At 36.2% G+C, this 19429-nt stretch overlaps 2 protein-coding genes and 1 long non-coding RNA gene across 3 annotated transcripts; 1 reads left to right on the top strand and 2 right to left on the bottom strand.

Moving 5' to 3' along the window:
* Positions 1 to 590: 590 nt before the first annotated feature.
* si:dkeyp-72e1.6 (transmembrane protein 238-like) lies at positions 591 to 3873 on the bottom strand. Its single transcript, XM_046866959.1, has 2 exons — positions 3234 to 3873; positions 591 to 1235 (listed from the first exon to the last, which is right to left on the bottom strand). Exon 1 carries the CDS (start codon positions 3723 to 3725, stop codon positions 3249 to 3251), a length of 477 nt encoding a protein of 158 aa, XP_046722915.1. The 5' UTR covers positions 3726 to 3873; the 3' UTR covers positions 591 to 1235; positions 3234 to 3248.
* LOC124397376 lies at positions 3841 to 4432 on the top strand. Its single transcript, XR_006927913.1, has 2 exons — positions 3841 to 3973; positions 4063 to 4432. It is a non-coding gene; the product is annotated as an uncharacterized LOC124397376 (long non-coding RNA).
* Positions 4433 to 4461: 29 nt separating this feature from the next.
* On the bottom strand, positions 4462 to 12012 carry mpv17l (MPV17 mitochondrial membrane protein like). The gene is made up of 4 exons (XM_046866958.1): positions 11396 to 12012; positions 7799 to 7869; positions 7599 to 7628; positions 4462 to 5727 (listed from the first exon to the last, which is right to left on the bottom strand). The coding sequence occupies exons 1-4, from the start codon at positions 11709 to 11711 to the stop codon at positions 5542 to 5544; spliced, it is 603 nt and encodes a 200-aa protein (XP_046722914.1). The 5' UTR covers positions 11712 to 12012; the 3' UTR covers positions 4462 to 5541.
* Between the last annotated feature and the right edge of the window lie 7417 nt (positions 12013 to 19429).

The following is a 19429-nucleotide window of genomic DNA, read 5'->3' as shown; positions in this document are numbered from 1 at the left end:
CAACAAGCGCATGGACAAATATGGATGCTTTATGCAAATGTGTGTTTATTAGTAGTGAACCCAAACTCAACATAGAGCAAGAAAACAAATTATTCTGTAATTATGTAATAATTAAGTAATTAAGTTTTAAATTACATAAATCATCAGGACACCAAACCAAACTGGTTTGGTGCCTGATCTGAGACTTGTTGCATCAGTAAAACAAATGTTTAGTGATTAAAATCTGAGTAAAGGAAGGATGTCGTGATTAAATGTGTTGGGTTGAAGGTTTTAATTTTGCCTCTTATTTATTTATATTTACAATAAAAATGGTCAAAGAGTGACAGCCATAACAACTGGCAAACTCTGTACACTATATATATATACATGTCTCTTAAATCACCAGGATCAGTGTGTTATTCATCAGCCCGAAGGTCAAAGGTTTGTGTGCTGCTTAGCAACCACTATAAGTTAAAGAGTAATGAAAATATAAATAAATAAAACACAGAGGATCAAATCTCTCACGCTTCCTCTCACACTGTACAAATCTCTCCATAAGCATACACTCACACGCAAACAGAAGAAGGAGATAAGGGGAAATGGGACACGCCTCGCTGTTCAAAGGTGGCGTTTATTAGAGAACCGAACGCAAGTGGAAGTTAAAACCGCACGAGGAAGTGCACACAAATCAGCCTCCAACATCACGTCTACAAAAAAACACCCGTTTATTCTTCAGTCTGGTTTGTAAAAAATGATCCACCTAATACATAGTGTTTTATCATCAACATCATTGTCATCATCATCATCAATTCCACACAAAAGTCATGATTGAAAAAACAAAGAGAGCTGTACATCCATCTAAACTATATCTAAACTATAAAGTTTGTGGACACCTGAGCATAAGATTGGCATGTGCTCCTTCCTGATTTGGTCCCTATTTACTGGTATAATAATCTTCACTCTTCTGGTAAGATGCTCTGCTAGATTGTTGGAATGTGCTTGGGTGTCCAAATAATTTTGGCCGTATAGTATTTCTATCTGAAGGTGAAAGAGCCGGCAGTGATTACATCACTACAAGAAAATCAAGCAAAATATAATCAAAATGATAACGTTTTTAAAAAATATATATAATAATCAATATACAACAGTATCAAACAATCATTTGTACAAACAAAATATCAATAACTACAAAAATAAATATACAGTGCCGTCGTGACTTCAGGTCCATTTTGATTTCTTTTCTGTTCATCAGGTCACTGTGGAGTGAAAAAGAAACACATTTGAGTCACACACCTGCTCGTACAGAATACACACTACAGCACATGAGCATTGCTTTGGGTCATTATAATTATTATTTTATAATTATATAATAATAATAATAATAATTTGAATAAGAATATAAATATATATTATATAATATATTATACATTATAAATTGTATATTATTAAATTATATTATATATTAAAATACAATGATTAATAATAAAAATAATAATAGTAATAATAATAATAATATGAAGAAGAATAGAAAATATATAATAATATTACATATTTTAATTTTAATATGATACCATTATATCATAATATAATACAATCATTAATTATAATAATTATTATTAATAATAAGAAGAATACAGATTTTCTATGAACAATAAGTCAGAAAAATAGGCAAGGTGAAACAATACAGAGGTGTGTGTGTGTGTGTGTGTGTGTGTGTGTGTGTGTGTGTGTGTGTGTGTGTGTGGTATTTCCAGTGCATGGTTAATGGTGTAAATGATTAACATGTAGATAAGCAGCTCTTTAGTTTTCTGAAAAGCCAGATTTATCACACAGCAGAAAAAAACAGCATTTAATCGAGTCTTTGAGAAAAAAACAAACAAAAAAAACACTTTTTAAATGTAATAACACAAACGTATGTCCAATTAACTGAGAATTGTCTTTAAAGCAACTCATACAGTCAAACAAACACGAATTGATTAATCACTTATTTGATTAAAAAACCCGTACTGTACGGCACTGATGATGTTTGCGCACTTAACACAATCCGTCTCTTGTCATTTGCACTTCTGTATAATTACTGTGATCTAATGTATAGTCTGATATAGCCAGTGGACATATTTGACCTCATTTTTCTGTACAATGCACCACTATATTTGTACACCGTGTCATTTGCACTGAGTTGTTCTCTAATCACTACCTCCTGAGAGTCACATAGAATACAGATTAACATGGCAGAGGTAGAGCTGCGTCTTCCTGCAGACACAACAGGAAAAGAACGTCTGGTTCTATTAAATTTTTTTTGCACTACAAAGGCGTGGCTGTGAAAGGGTCATCCCTTACCAAGGATTTTCCAGATGTGTATCGTCGATGGCGATCATAGTTTTTTGTTTATTGCTATTAATAAATGTTATATAATATCATATATGAATATTAAATAGCCTACAATGGACCGTCCCTCCCTTGTGCTACATCTATTTAAAAAATTCAAAAACATTATTAATCAAACAAAATAGAATCTTCATCCTGAGACTGATGAGCTCCTATCCCTCCTTTATGGAAAATATTATCTAAAAATGTCCAGATGATCTGATCGAGTGACACAAGGCTGACTTGCACGGAGAAAGAAATAAGATGGGTATTTTGCTCCTCTTTTAACATCCACCTCCACTCTTCTGGGAAGATGTTCCACTAGATTTTGGAGTGCATCAGGGTTCAAACCCGAGCTCTGAGTGCAGTAATGGGGTTATGTGGGTTTCCTCCAAAAAACGTCCAAAAGACAATACTGTAGCTTCGCTCGTAGACGAGTGAGCTCTTTGTATGAGAAAGGATATTATTTATCCACAGTTACATGCATCACCTTCACAGCAATACAGCGTTCCCAGAGTCAAACACCTTCTGCGATCTCCGCAATGGCATCTAAATAGCCACCTCTGAGCTGGATCTTCATCCTTGGGAAGTTGTCTTTTGACAACTTTTGAAAGTCGGTGCTCCCTGTGCCTGTGCGTGCTGCTTTGTGCTGCCATCTGTTGGTGTGTTACAAAACTAGTTTCGATATTTGTCTAAGAGGGTAAATAATAACGAAACATTATTAATCCAACAAAATAGAATCTGTCACGCGAACTGTATTCAGCCGGAGTGTGTTATTTTACTCTAAAGCATTTATAATATTAATCTGGAAGTGGGCGTGGTTACAGGACTTACCTGTTCATTAAAGGTGTGTATTAGTAATAAATATGCAATGTATTGATAGTAACCTGTAAATCTGAGGCTCATATGGGCGAAGTTTCTGTAGCCACAGCGGCTGAAACAGTGTTCAGGTGTTCTTGATGGGATGATGGTGGTTGAGGTTGAGGAGGAGTCATGGGAAGGTTGACGGTTACAGACCCCTGGCCACCTTGTCGGCCACGTGGTTCAAACGTGGATCCTCCGGTCCTCCTCACCGAGCTCCTGATCCGGCTCGAGAACCTCCTGAGGACGCCGGCAAAGCCTTTCTCCTTGTTCTTCAGCAGGCCCACGTCGTCCTCGAGCTCCTCGGGGGGCACCTCGATGTTGCCCGTGTACCAGAACACCCACCAGATCAGGCTGAGGAAGATGATGATTGCGCCGGCGTAGATGAGAAAGTCGTAGAAGAAGATGTCAGCGAACACCCCGGCGAGCAGCACCACGAGGCCGCACACGTCGAACACCACTGCCAGCCAGAAGGCACACGAGCACCGGCCCAGACCTCCAAGAGCCGCTTCCTCCATCAGGATCCACCCTGATCTTCTCTCCTCTTCCCAAAACTATATCAAATTAACCAACAAACAAACCACTTTTTTTTCCCTTATAAAAAATCTCATTCGATAAGACCCAGAGATGATTCCCGAATCCTGCGCTCAACTGTTCCGCAGGAGAAACCGATCCAGGTGTGACACCGTTACCTGTTACACCGTAAGTGGGAGGAGCCACACCTTCACAACCAGGAAGTAGCAAACAGGGAACTGGGAAAAAACAGGTTGAACGTTTTCAGGCTTTTTGCATAATTTTTTTCTTCACTTTAGTTAATCCTATTTTTTAAATTAATTTTCTTCCCTTCTTTTCCAGGTGATGTTTTCTCAGTCCTCACCTGTGCTGTCTTTCTTTTTTCCCCTTTTCTAAATAGTGTCCTTTTTTTGTAAATACTTTTCCCAAAAAAACTTTTTGTAATATTAATATTAACAATTACTGAAATGTTATTCAACAGATGAGTTCTAATTTTGTTATAAGACGCAGAGCCAGAAGGTGGCGCTATATGTCTTTCTAATTACAGTTTAAGTTTTTGTTTTTTTTTGTTTTTTTTTAAAGCACCAGCACAACAGGACAGATTCCTTGTACATACAAACCCTGATACTTGGCAATAAAGTTGATTATAATTCTAATTAACTTACAATTTACATAATAATAATAATAATAATAATAATAATAATAATAATAAATAACTGGGTATGTGTCTATGTTTTTTTATTTACTTACATACGAAACCAACACGTTAGCAATAACATTTTAAAATATAACATATATATGTTACACATTTTACATTATATATAACATTTTATGGTAATCAGCAAAAAAAAAAAAACACAGCTTTGCCATTGACTGTTACAGTACATAGTTAACAGCATATGAATATATAAATATATATATAAATATATATATATATACTTGCATGTTTTCCCGTACAAAAATCATAAGATGTTGCTAAACAAAACATGAGGTATCAAAAGTATGTTAATGAGGATAATCTACACCTTCAGACCAATCGGAATTGAGAAAGTACCTGTTCTGCAGTATAAATAAATGAGTAATAATATATTAAATGTTAAAAACACAACAGTGCTTTGTGTAGTTAAATGCAATGATGAGGATGAAAAATCCAGAGGAGCCAAAAACAATTTTCTGAATGGTATTAATATGATTATAATAACTGGGATGTGGATCAATCAGCACATGCTTGTACACGTGAGGGATCCAGTCAGTGGAAAATAAAATATGTCTTAAGTTATGTCAAGTAACATTTACATATAAACTTACACACACACACACACACACACACACACACACACACACACACACACAGTATATACAGTATGTACAAAAGTATTGGGACACCTGACATTTCCACCCACTTGTGTGACAAAGCTGGAAGGACACAATTGTATAGGATGTGTACAACATGGGTTTCAGTTGAACATCTCCTGCTATAGACCCTCAACCCAACACCTTTAAATCTCCACAAGCACACACAGTAATCTAGTGGAACATCTTTCCAGAAGAGCAGAGCTTATTATAAGAGCGAATAGAAACTAACGGTGGAATAAGATTTTAAAAAGCACATATCAATTAGGTGTCCACAAACTTTTGTCCATACAGTGTACATATTTTTAGCTTTCTAGCCCACTTCATTCACCCCAGAGGAAAATTCAATATATACATATATAAATTCAATATATAAGTTAGATAATTCATTATTGTGCGTCATTTCATACGGGTCTGTAGTATAAGAGAAGGCACCAAAGTTGCGTTTCCCATGTGCCTTCACATCCATCACTTCTCCTCGTTAGTGCTGTGGCTGATGATCCGTTTCTCAGGGCTGATTATCCAGTCAAGAGCCATAGCCGCTGTGCCGTCGCCGCTTTGCTGCGAGAAACACAGGAACGCGGACCACACGAACGCCGAGCAGCCCATGAACACCGTGCGCAGGAACGGCGGCACCAACAGGAAGTTCATGAACTGGACAAAACAAAGCGATTAGAAAATGTGAATATTCTCATGAGTGCACACTAAAAACGCACAGCTGAGGCACTTAGACATCAGAGAAGCGTTTATCCAAAACTAATTAAAAATTTTACCAGATAGACTTTTGGTTCTTTATAGAATGAATTAAAGTGATGTTTTTTGTACTTTGGTTGTCCTTAATTTCATTTCATTCATGTTATTTATACTGAGTAAAGAAAATAAATGCATAAAAATAATGCAAGCGGGGAAAAAAATACTGCACTGATTGTTTTGTTTTGTTTTGTTTTGTTTTGTTTTGTTTTGTTTTGTCTTGTCTTGCTTGGTTTTGCTTAGTTTTTGAGTTTAGTTTAGTTTAGTTTAGTTTAGTTTAGTTTAGTTTAGTTTTGTTTTGCTTAGTTTTGAGTTTAGTTTAGTTTTGTTTTGTTTTGTTTTGTTTTGTTTTGTTTTGTTTTGTGTTGTCTTGCTTTGTTTCGTTTAGGTTTTTTTGCTTTGTTTTATTTTGTTTTGTTTTGTTTTGTTTTGTTTTGTTTTGTTTTGTTTTGTTTTGTTTTGCTTTGCTTTGCTTTGTGTTGTTTTGCTTTGTTTTGCTTAGGTTTTTGCTTTGTTTTATTTGTTCTGTTCTGTTCTCTTCTGTTTTGTTCAGTTCTGTTTAGTTTTATTTAGTTTAGTTTTGTTTTGTTTTGTTTTGTTTTACTTTGTTCGTTTTGCTTTGTTTTGTTTTGCTTTGTTTTGCTTAGGTTTTTTGCTTTGTTTTGTTTTGTTTTGTTTTGTTCTGTTCTGTTCTGTTCTGTTTTGTTTTGTTTTGTTTTGTTCTGTTCTGTTTTGTTCTGTTTAGTTTGGTTTGGTTTGGTTTTGTTTAGTTTTGTTTTGTTTTGCTTTGCTTTGCTTTGTTTTGTGTTGTCTTGCTTTGTTTTAATTTGTTTTGTGTTGTTTTGCTTTGTTTTGTTTTGTGTTGTTCTGCTTTGTTTTATTTATTTATTTATTTATTTATTTATTTTTGTTTTGTTTTGTTTTGTTTAGTTTTTTAGAATATTCGATTAGTCTTTCTACCTGTGGTAATACACTGAGTGAAGGCTTTAAAATTTTTTGAAGACTCCTGTGATTTTTGCTAAAATTTAAGAAAATTCTATTTATTCTGTTTTATTCATTTATTCATTTCAGCTCATATGCCCTCGATAAAAATGTCAATCGTGGATTAATTTCTGTATTCGAATGTTTTAAATTAGTAAGTAGTGACATCACGTCTGCCCTTATCTGTCCCGTCTGTTCCTGTTGACCCAGCATAATATAACCCTCTTTAATCTAGTCCTGTTTTTCCTGATACTCTCTCTGAATATACACATAATTTCCTGTTATGCTCATCCTTCTGTCCTGGCTGTTCATTTCACTGCCCGGATTTCCACCTCAGTGCTCAATGATAATTACTGAAACACAGTCTGTGGACGCCTGAGCATGAAAATGTTATTTGCTTTTTGAACATTGTTTTTGAAGGTGAGGTGAGAGGACCTGGGGTGCAGTCCAGATCTTCCACTCCAACCCATGTAAAGAATATCTTCATGGAGCTAACTTTGTACAAAGGGACATTATCATGCTGGAACAGGTTTTGGGTCTCCTAGTTGAAGTGAAGGGACAAGTCAGGTGTCCTAATACTTTTATCCATATTGTGTAAATTAGTTCTAATAAACACGGCTAATAATCTAATATTGCTCTGAACAAAATATGTACCCAGAAAGCTGGATAGATATTAGCTTAAGTATTTTATTGTGTAGTGAAGCACCAGGAGGTGTGTTTTCAGGGCCAGAACGCAGAGCACAAGCGTGCTCACTAAATAAGATGAATGAGTGTGTTCAGTTCATACAACATACCTGCATAAAGGGCCAGTACATGAGTCCCGACTGAAACACAAAATTAACATAAATTGGAGAAAATACAGGCCATAAATATCTTTAAAAGATGTATGTATGTAACATTACAAGATAATCACAAATATATAATCCTTATTTTAATGTCACTTTCTGTCTAATCATCGATTTTTTCAAAATAAGTGTTGGTTTTTACATCCTACCTTGTATGTGTTGAAGAATCTTTCCCTCCAGGCCTCAAATATATCCTCTTTACCCTCCAACAGACTCATTCCTGTGGAAAAAAAAACAAGAGTGGTCTTTTTTTATCCTTCTTCATCTAAGAAAGCAAAGAATTTAAATAAGAACAAGAGGAATCGAGATTCTAGAAGTCGAGTATTTTCATTTATATTGGGACGTGTCTTGGCCTTGAGTATTGGTCTTGGTCTTGATCGAGAGTCATATGAGGAATTATTGCTTATGTCGATTTTTTTCACATGGTCAAAGTGTGATAAGGAGTCATTCCTTCATCCAGAAACGAATATCGTTTGCGTGAATGAAGCTGAAAAAGCTGAAGTAAAAGATTGGACTTTAAAATCTGGCTTTCGTTTGAGCTCGATTTTGGTCTAAGAGGTCACTGCTTTAAACTTGACAGTGATTACTGAATGGTGCTCTTGTAGTTTAACACCAAGGGTCTTGACAATGGTGGTCTGGCGGTGGTTTCTGGTTTATTGGTGGTCTTGATAATGCTGGTCTAATGTGGTCTTAGACTTGAGAGTGAGGGTCTGATGATGATTTTGGTGTTAATAATGGTGATCTAATGTTGGACATGATAAAAATGGTCTAAAGGTGGTCTTGGACTTGACACAATTTTGGACTTTACAGGTGGTCTTGGACAATGATTTTGGTCTTGACACATGTAATTTAATGTGGTCTTGGATTTAACAATAGGGTTTAGATTTTGACAATAATGGTCTAATAGTGGTCTTGATCTTGACAATGATGGCCTATAGGTGTTCTTGAACTTGACAGTTCTGGTCTAATAGTAGTCTTGGACTTGATAATAATGGTCTAATGTTGGTCTTGGATTTGACAATAATGGTCTAATGTTGGTCTTGGATTTGACAATAATGGTCTATTGTGGTCTTGGACTTGACAGTGGTAGTCTAATAGTAGTCTTGATCTTTACAACGATTGTCTAACCTGGTTTTAATCTTAACAATGGTGGTCTTGATACTGGTGGACTAATGATGCTCTTAGACATGAGAGTGAAAGATAAGCTTCAAAAATGTAAATTAATATTATAGATAGAGAATATAAGCAAATTTGACTGTTGTTATTTAATATGTATGTTTATATAAATATATATATATATATATATATATATATATATATATATATATATATATATATATATATATATATATAAATATATATATATATCTTTCAGCTTTCTCGAGGTATGGCAGTGAGAACATTGACTTCCATGTAGAAATGTACTCTGTTGCATTACAGTTTTAGCCTTGGGGAAATGTTTAGATGAAACACCGGTGACACTGACGGCATTGTAAAGGCTCGCCGGGACTAAATGACCTTCTCACGTAAGCGTGAAAGACTAATCTGTGATTATAGGTTTACGCTCCAACACCACCTTTACAGAGAGCCAAGCAGAAACGAAACAAAGCAGTCTGACATGGAAGAAGGACTTGGCGTAAGAAGATGATCCTTTGTTTAGACACTGATTTTTTATGATTTGTGGTGGTTAAGATGTTGGAGTTCATCACGAGTTTAAATAGCAGCAGTATCAAGCTTAAGCACTTTTCCTTGCCACTGGCTTGCATATTAGAGATATATAAACTGATTTATATTCATTGTCTATTTAATTCTCTAAAGCTGCTTTAAGAAAATGTCTATTGTTAAAATAAGAATAATTATTGTACAAATAAAAGTGAATCAAACTGAATTTAACCACCAACTGCTCCATTATTTACTGAGACAGAGATCAGTGTGTCTTCCAAATGCTGTAAATGTAAACTGTCCTTTTCTCGTTGCCCATGTAGTACCAGCACACCTATACCTGTACCTATAAGCCACACCACATCTACACTGTTCCTTTCTCAGATAATAAAGCTACTAAACTGTGATTTGGACCCAACAAAGATGCAATTAATGTCTTGAATTCTCTCAGAGTGAAGCTAATTGTGATGTTGAAGTCAATGAATGTACCATTAATTATTTATAAATGGACTACACTCTCATTTCCAGGTACCTGATATAAAAAAAGTACCTCAAAACCCAAGAAAAAGTACCTTTTCAGTCTTTTTTTTGTACTGAATAAAATAAAGGGAATAAAGGAAACAAATTTACAGCTTTACATAAACATTTATTAAAAGTAAGCTGCATGGATTGTCCCAGGTAAAATATACAATCTGTACCAAACATGGTACCACCCACCACTGCGACAAGGAAACATACCGTACCTACATTTTGGAGAAATTTCTTAATTAGCTTCATCTGTGGTCTTTAATGGAAATAATGTGAACTATTATCAAAGTATAAAGATACAAAGCAAAAGTGGAAGTGTTGTAGTTTGGGATACTGTTTATATTTAGCTTTTTTATTGAACTGAAACTCACCTACTCAGACCTTAATAGCATAATTACACTAACACGTAATTACATTTTCACCACATTTGCACCATCTCAGGTAAAATATACCAAAATATAGTTATTTCTGCTTGTACAATAGAAAGAAATCATCCACTATTTATGTGCTTTTGTTTCTTTTTAAATGTATTATTATACAAAATAAACATCTGCAAGGACAATGTAAAGTACAGACTGGTCTTTATTATTTTTTTGTATATTTTTTATGGTCCATCTGTGGATGTTGAAGTCCTCAATATTTTGTTAAAGACTTAAGGGTTAAGGATCTTGCTCAAGGGTCCAGCACTGTGGTAGCTTGGGATTTGAACTCATGACCTGATCAGAAGTCTAAAATCTTAACCAATGATTCTTTCATAAATGTCATTAATAAGAAAAAGCATTTGGAAAAGGAAAAGGAAAAGAGTATAGCATTTCAGATAAGCTTTACTCTCAGAAATCAGTGTACGATTCCGTCTCGATGTTGGGTTAACGAGAAGACAGAGGTCTGTAACTACCAGGACACGGACATGGAAGTGTTGCTACTGGGTTGCCAAGTACGTTCTGGGAAAAATGCTTATAAATATGACACGGTGTATATATATATAAACAACCAGTAACATAGTTGCCACACACACGTCATCGGCCGGTCCATAAAAAATTATTTTCCAGATAAAACTGGTCCGTGGTGTACAAAAGGTTGGAGACCTCATGCTTTACAAGGTCCATTTTTTAAAAAGTTTTTAAACATTTTTGAGGACCTGAAATTTAATTTTACACTAAAAACTAATTCCATACACATCACACGCAGCTTTTCAGGTATCCAAAGATGGTTCTACCCACCAGATCTCCAAGGACAGGACAGGGAAGGACATTTCTGGTACAATAGTCTACATCAGTTGCTTTACTGTATTTTTGAAGGTCTGAAGGTACTGAAGATGCAATGAAGAAGCAGAAGGTAAAGTGTTGTCTTAAGGCTTTCTGAGGGGTTTAACATGCTTAGTAGTGACGCAGTAGGATTACAGCAGGTCTCAAGTGGAAGCAATGTCTGCTTTGTTTTGGTTTGGATGGTTAATTGGTTTGGATGGTTAATTGGTTTGGATGGTTAATTGGTTGGTTATTAATTGATTGTATTTGCCATTTGAAGGTTTAAAGGTTCTGGCTGCGTCTCGGACTCACCTGTGTAGAAGACGCTGATGGCTAGAGGCGAGGAGAAGCTCTGATCCAGCGCCACCTTGGAGAGCACCATGGATATGGACCTTCCCGGGAAGCGGCGCTCCAACGCGCGCAGCCAAAAGTAGTTCCAGTTGCCATGGAAACAGAACGCCACCAGCGCCACGTTCCGCGTGCGCCGCCAGTCAATCTCGGCGCCGTGGCGGCGCGTCACGCGCTGGTGGACCAGGTCCCCGCCGGCGTACAGGGTGCTATACAGGGACACGTTTGCCAGCCACGGGAACACCTTCCTCATTCTACCAGCTGGAAGAAGATTCAGCATGCGGTTTGGAGGCTCTGAGCTCTGCTGAGCAATTTATTAAAGCCTGGTGTGGGAGTGTCTGAAACCGTGGATCACTTCCTGTCACCTTGCTGTCATGGATGAATGGATTAAACCTGTGTGCATCACAAACATGGTGATCACACGTGATCACGCATGCGGGTATCCCATCAGACTGAAGATGGAAAAACTATTCATTTGTACAAGTGGAAATTGTCTCAGAGCAGTTTTACACAGACACTGGGGTTTTACAAGAATAAATAAGTTTAATGCCTATAAGTCTGCTCCTTATAATAGATGCTCCCTACAGCACAATATTTAAAAAAATTATAATAATTATAATAAATAATTATAATAAATATATATATTATAATAAATATATATATATATATATATATATATATATATATATATATATATATATTTTTTTTTTTTTTTTATTATTATTATTATTATTATTTTTTAATAATGTATGGACCTTCCCTCACAAACTCTTTATTCCTAATAAAATAAAGATCTCCACTTCAAAATCGGTCATAGATCTTACACCTGTGACCTTCTCTTGAGAAGATTCTGTCAAACTGCATCTTCATTATGTCCTTTTTTTAACGTTGAAGAAGAATCCATTCAACATTTGTGTTCACACAGTCCATTCACAAAGTCTTTTTGGTCAGAGTTACTCTGCTACTATTCCTTCTCTCAGAATGAGAGGTAACTACACTTCAAGGCTCTTCTCTGTTCAGACACCGAGGTGGTGGAATGAACTTCCCCTAGAGTCCCTGATTATCTTCAAGCGATGACTGAAGACCTACCTCTTCCTGAAACACTTAAATTAGCACTTTCCAAGTTTGTAGAATTCAAGAGTTATATTGATATTAAGTTTGTAATCTGGTGTACCAGTGTAGATTTATTCATTACTACAGACTCAAAGCACTTTTGTATGTCGCTCTGGATAAGGGCGTCTGCTAAATGGCACAAATGTAAATGTTGTTGTAAATAAAAAAATCTATTGTACAATTTACAGAAGCCATTAAGGATGTTTATTGTGATTATACTGTTTAGTTACTTGGTCTCCTGGGTACATTTCATATTCACAAAGTCAAAGCTCTTTATTGTAAACCTAATTTTAGATTATTCTCCTCTGATATTACGTCTCATTTTACCTCCTTTAGGTTCATGACAGAATCTTTAAATTCAAAGGCCTCAAAAACATATTCTGTTCGTGACTCCATTATTAAAACATCTAATATTTATAGCATTAAAGTAAGTAAATAAAGTAAATAAAGTAAGGTCCATAAATCTTCTTCTTCTTCTTTCGGTTGCTCCCTTTAGGGGTCGCCACAGCGGATCATCCGTCTTCAAACCCCCCCTGTCCTCTACATCTGCCTCTTTCAAACCAACTACCTGCATGTCTTCCATAAACCTCCTCCTTGGTCTTCCTCTTTTCCTCTTCCCTGGTGGCTCCATCCTCAGCGTCCTATAAACTTTTCCTTTCACTCTCACAGATACTCTTCTATCACAAATCACTCCTGCTATCACTCTTCTCCACCCACTCCACCCTGCTTGCACTCTTTTCTTCACTTCTCTAACACACTCTATCACTTTGCACTGTTGACCCCAGGTACCTGAACTCCTCCACCTTTTCCACCTCTTCCCCCTGCAACCGCACCACTCCACTGCCCTCCCTCTCATTCACACACATGTACTCTGTCTTACTCCTACTGACTTTCATTCCCCTTCTCTCCAGCATGTATCTCCACCTCTCCAGGCTCTTCTCAACCTGCTTCCTACTCTCACCACAAATCACAATATTATCTACGAAGACTTCTGTCTGACTTCGTCCATCAACCTGTCCATCACCATTGCAAACAGGAAAGGGCTCAGAGTCGATCCTTGATGCAGTCCAACCTCCACCTTAAACCAGTTTGTCGTTCCTAGTGCACACTTCACTGCTGTCACACTGTCATCATACATGTCCTGCCCCACCCTCACATACTTCTCTGACACACCTGACTTCCTCATACAATTAGTAGGCAAGTCTATAAATATAAAATAGAGAAGGTACTGCTTGTCAATATATCATCGAGGAAAATTTTGTCCACTTGTTTATTGCTTGTTTTTTATTGCTACGAATGATCCTATAACAACTAGAAATATTGTAATTTATTGCAAATTTACATTAAGTTTATTTGTGTACGTTTTTATGCACATGAATAGAGAAACGGTTTTGCATGCGATTTTATTTACTTTGGGGTTTTCTCCTGCATATAAAAGGCATGTTCATGTTGATGTTTAGATCAGGTCTTGGAAGTCTCTTATACATGTGCTTTTGTGTGTATCCTCCAAAAAAGCAGCTTTTTCTTTTTAATGGACTTTTTAGACCAGTGCTGTGGAAAAAACGCAGAGAGGTTTTGATTTGGTGGAACAAAAATGGACCAGCACCCTCTTACCTCAGAGACCTCATCACTCCACGCTCTGCACCACGCTGCCTGAGATCTTCTAGCATTGCTCCTCTGGTACCACCTTCTCTCAGGATAAGAGGTGGTGGAATAAACTTCCGCTAGATGTCCAAACAGACGATTCTCTGGGTATCTTTAGGCGACAGGTGAAGACCCACCTCTTCCTGAAATACTTAAACAAACACTTTTCCAGGTTTGCTTTGTCTTTGTTATAAAAAAACAAAAAACAATCCTCCAAACAAATTTGTAGCAAAAGCAAAATTTCTAGCGCTTTTGTACATCACTCTGAAAACATATATAAAAACTAAACACCATGAATTTGATTGTAAAAATGTGTTTAATGGTATATCTCTTAAAGAACACTGATAATCTCATCATACATTACCATTATGAATACTGAATCTGGAATACATCAAATCTCATATGGTATTTGTTTGATTTATTGAGATCCACCACCTTGAATGTGGAACTCCAAACCTAAACAACTTTATGGCAATTATTTTGGCAATAATTTTAATTTATTAAATATCTTCTTCTTCTTCTTCTTCTTTTGGCTTCTCCCATTAGGGGGCGCCACAGCGGATCATCCGTCTCCATACACCCCTGTCCTCTACATCTGCCTCTTTCACACCAACTACCTGCATGTCTTCCTCACCACATCCATAAACCTCCTCCTTGGTCTTCCTTTTTTCCTCCTTCCTGGTGTCTCCATCCTCAGCATTCTCCTACTGATATACCCCATGTCCCTCCTCTGAACATGTCCAAACCATCTCAATCTCACCTCCCTCACCTTGTCTCCAAAACGTCCAACATGGGCTGTCCTCTAATAAACTCATTTCTAAAATGTATAAAATATATAATTGTAAATTATAAATATATTTGTCCTTGAGGGGTTTTTTTTCTAAATATTCTGTCTCATTTTGTGTAATTTAAATCCATTATATTTTTATCACCCTAAATCAATCTGAATCATAAATACACATTTGCTACTGATTTCTTTAAGGATACTCATTAAAATCTGGATGAACTGAAACACTGAGGATCATCATGAAAGGTGGCTCCATGGATGATCCTTTAGAGACTGGGACAGTACTGGAAGTCATCGAGGTGCTGACGGGGTCAACACGTGTTGCAAAAGCTTGTGCTTTGCTGCTTGGCTTAATATTAATGACAGTTAATTTGAGTTACCTAAAAAAAGCATAGGTGCACATTAGAATTATTTTTAAGATTTTACTGGACCTCTTGGAAAAACAGGCTTCTTCGCCTGAAATCAAGAATTTCAGTGTTATTGTTTTGACTATTACGTTCCAACAACAGAAAATATGTTTGAAAAACACATACTTAGCCATAATTATCATATTCCACATTACGTTGAGTTCTCAGTACATTATTATTCTGCACCCATTTTCATGTTTTATTCTTAGAAAGATTGTTGCATGATTAAAATGAGAGGTTGGAGAAATGTTATATTTTTGGTTTCAGATTATTAAATATATATATTTATTTATTTACTTTTTTTTTACAGAGTTGTATTGCAATCTAAAACAATTTTTGTACTGATATTCTGCAAGCCTTTTGTTAAATAAATTAAATGTATGTGTTTACTATAATATTGCAAGCTTTGTTCAATAAAACCAAAATAAAATCCTGCTTTTTACTAATTCATTAGTACAATTGTGTTATGAGTATGTTTTATGTTCTGGAGCAGTGCTGTAGACCATTTTTATTCAATAGTTCTAAAATAAAATATGAAGTTAGTTTTTAATATAATAACTCAAATTATTATCTTATTTAATGTAAAGTAAGTAAAGACAAAATATTTTTACTTAGTAGATTCAATTGTTGTTCAAAATCTTTTAATTATAGGAAGTTGAGTGAAGTCATATTTATGTACATAAAACAAAATCTTTCTTATTCATTTTACAAAAAATTTTAAATTTACTTGTCAAGTTCAATTGACTTAAAAAGTGTGATCGTAAAATGGTGTATATGTATTTTAAGTAAATCCAACACATAATATTTTACCAGTGTGGATCCAAGGTTTGATCCTGAGCTCATGTTGAGTTTTTTGCCTCTCCTCAGGGATTCACCTTGGCAGGAAAAGGTACTTTTAGGAATCCATTTGTGAATTCTTAGGGTAGTAAGGTGCACCATTTAGGGGTAAATAAGGAGAAATGTGTTTCCTAGTGTTATTGATTAAACAACAATTCCAAAAAAGTTGAGACGCTGTGTAAAGTGTAAATAAAAACAGAATGCACTTTCCAAATCTCATAAACCCATATTTTATTTACAATACAACATAGAACACATATTAAATGTTTTATCATATTTCTAAACTAAAGATAGGCAGAGTTTCACCAACTTGTCTCCAGTGTTCTGTATTGTTGAAAATGTATGATCAAACTCTTGATGTCACCCAAATGAGGATGGTTCCCCTTTGAGTCTGGTTCCTCTCAAGGTTTCTTCCTCATAACATCTAAGGGAGTTTTTCCTTGCCACAGGCTGCTCATCAGAGATAAATACACCATTCACCTTGACTGTTGATTTCTGTAAAGCTGCTTTAAGACAATGTCTGCTGTGAAAAGCGCTATACAAATAAACCTGACTTGACTTGACTTGTCAGACTACAACAAATTTGGAACAATTTCTTAATAATGTTCCTCAACATCAAATTGCAAAACAATTGAATAGCATTTACAGAAAAATAAAATCATCCAAAGTTTCAAAGAACCTGGAGAAATATCTGTGCACAAGGGTCAAGGACAAATATAAAATCTTCGGGTCCTCAGGCGTCATTGCCTTTTTAACAGTCATGATTCTGTAATGGAAATCACTGCATGGGCTCATTAACACCTCCATAAATCACTGTCTGTAAACACAGTTAGCCGTATCATTCACAAATGTAGGTGAAATCTCTATCATGCACAGAAGAAGGCATTACTTGAACATCTAGATACACTGCCAACCTCTCTGGGCCCAAAGTTCATTTACAATATATTGAGGCAGAGTGTAAAAGTGCTCGGTGTTCAATTTAATCGGAATTTATTATTGGAAACCTTGGACACCACGTCCTCCAGACTAAAGAGGAGAGGGACCATCTAGCTTGTTATCAGTGCTGATTTAAACAGGCCACTTGTCTAATGGTATGGGAGTGCATTAGTGCCTGTGGAATGGGCAGCTTGTACATCTGGAAAGTTTCCATCAACGCTGAACGGTATATGCAGGTTTAAGAGCAACAAATGCCATTAAGAAAACGTCTTTTTCAGGGAAGGCCTTGCATATTTGAGCAAGACCATGCTAACTGCATATATTATAACAGCATGACTTCGTAGTAGAAGAGTCCTTGTGCTGAAATGCAATCTAGACCTTTCACCATTTGAAAAAATTTCATGAAACAAAAAACACAACAAAGAACACCCAGAACTGTTAAACGGTTGGAATCCTGTATCAGACACAAATTTGACAACATTCCTCGCCCAAACTGTCAGTGACTTCTCTCCTCAGTTTCCAGATGTATACGAACAAACGACGTGATGCTACACAAAGGTAGACTCGGCCCTGTCCCAACTTTTATTAAACGTGTTGCAGCCATCAAATTAAAAATGACCTTGTTTTTCTCTTAAAAATTGATTTATTCTTAGTTTATACGTTACACGTTTTTTTTTGGTTTTGTTTATTGCGAATTGAATATGGATTTATGAGATTTGTGCAACTTTTTTTGTGCTTTTCTTTAAAAAATGTTTACAGTGTACAAACTTTTTTTGGAATTAGGGTTGTATGTCCTTTGTTTGGGGGATAGAAATTGCACACTGTATGGACAAACTTTTGTGGAAACCTAATCATAATTTAAGTATGTGCTTCCTTTTGAACATCCCACATTCCACAATTCTTCTCCATTTCCCAATTTAGTAACCTCCACTCTTCTGGGAAGATGTTCCAGTAGATATTGGATGTATAAAGGTGAGGTGAGGAGGTTCAACAGGGTTGAGTTCAGAGCTCTATAAAAGAATATCTTCCACTCCAACCCATGTAAAGCATATGTTCATGAAGCTGGCTTTGTGCGTAGGTGTATAGCGGAACAGGTTTGGTTCTCCTAGTTCAAATTCATACTACAGCATCCAAAGACATCTGATACAACTGTATAGGGAAGAACTACATATGGCTCGGAAAGTCATAAAGTCCAATATGTTCCTCTACATGTATACCAGTGTAATCTGTACTGTAGGTGTGTATCTTATCCATGGTGTCTTCCTGTTTCACACTCAGATCTTCAGAACCTGTTTTATATTCAGTAAAGCACTAAAACACTGAGCTGTGGCACTTCACCCAGTCTGTGCCCTGACAGAAAATAGTCCCTGGTTTGGACACACCCTGTAGGTCAGGTTTAACCAGACTTTTTTTTTTGCTCTAAAAGTGTGACGTATTCAAAACTCGGCCGGGTATAGAACAGGTGACATTTTGTGTACACATTACAGATAGACCAGGATGGGATCAAATATTTTATATTCAGCTTCATATCCCGTCATTCCCAATGAAAGTCTGAAATGGTGTCATTTCTTGATTGACATCTCAGCGTGAAACACCATCACTTCACAGCCGTGTGTACAGTATTTCATCTGGTTTTGAAAATGATTCTGTATACATGATATCAATTCCTTGTAATCCAGGTACCGAGCGTGAAGCTGAAGATGATTGAGGATCTGTTGAGCAATTAGTCTAAAAGCCTCCATGTCTGCAATCAGCACTTTTATCCTCAGCAGTTCTCTGGAGTGAGCAGTGATTCGGAATGAAGCCTTCCAGCGAAGTTAATCAAATTTCGCACGAACAAGTCTTGACTCTTGTATACAGGTATTCAGTGTGTAAATGTTCTCCTTTGCTTAAACAGCAAATAGAAGTGGAAATTAAAAAAAAGTGTGCAAAAATACACAGAGTGTGGGGCTAAGATACAATAGTACTGAGTGCAATGCTGTTAAGAGTTTTGGGAATTGTGCAGTCCCACGCATATCATAAAACACACCCCAAAATATGCAAATTAGCACTTAATTAATCGTCTGAGACCTAATATGAGTCTGTCACTGAATGTACTCTTCAGACTGAATGTACTATAGTTATATAGTTTATATACTGTATATAAAACTTCTCGAGTTATATAGTTTGATGGTCAAAAGCAGAAATGATCTCCTGTGGTGCTCATTGTGGTTGAATGAGTCTGTCATTGAATGTTCTCTTCACACTGACCCCTCACACAGCTGTTCCATGATA

This window comes from Silurus meridionalis, chromosome 14 (assembly GCF_014805685.1).
Source record: "Silurus meridionalis isolate SWU-2019-XX chromosome 14, ASM1480568v1, whole genome shotgun sequence".
In the NCBI taxonomy this organism is placed as follows: domain Eukaryota; kingdom Metazoa; phylum Chordata; class Actinopteri; order Siluriformes; family Siluridae; genus Silurus; species Silurus meridionalis.
This window is presented reverse-complemented; position numbering and strand designations above follow the sequence as displayed.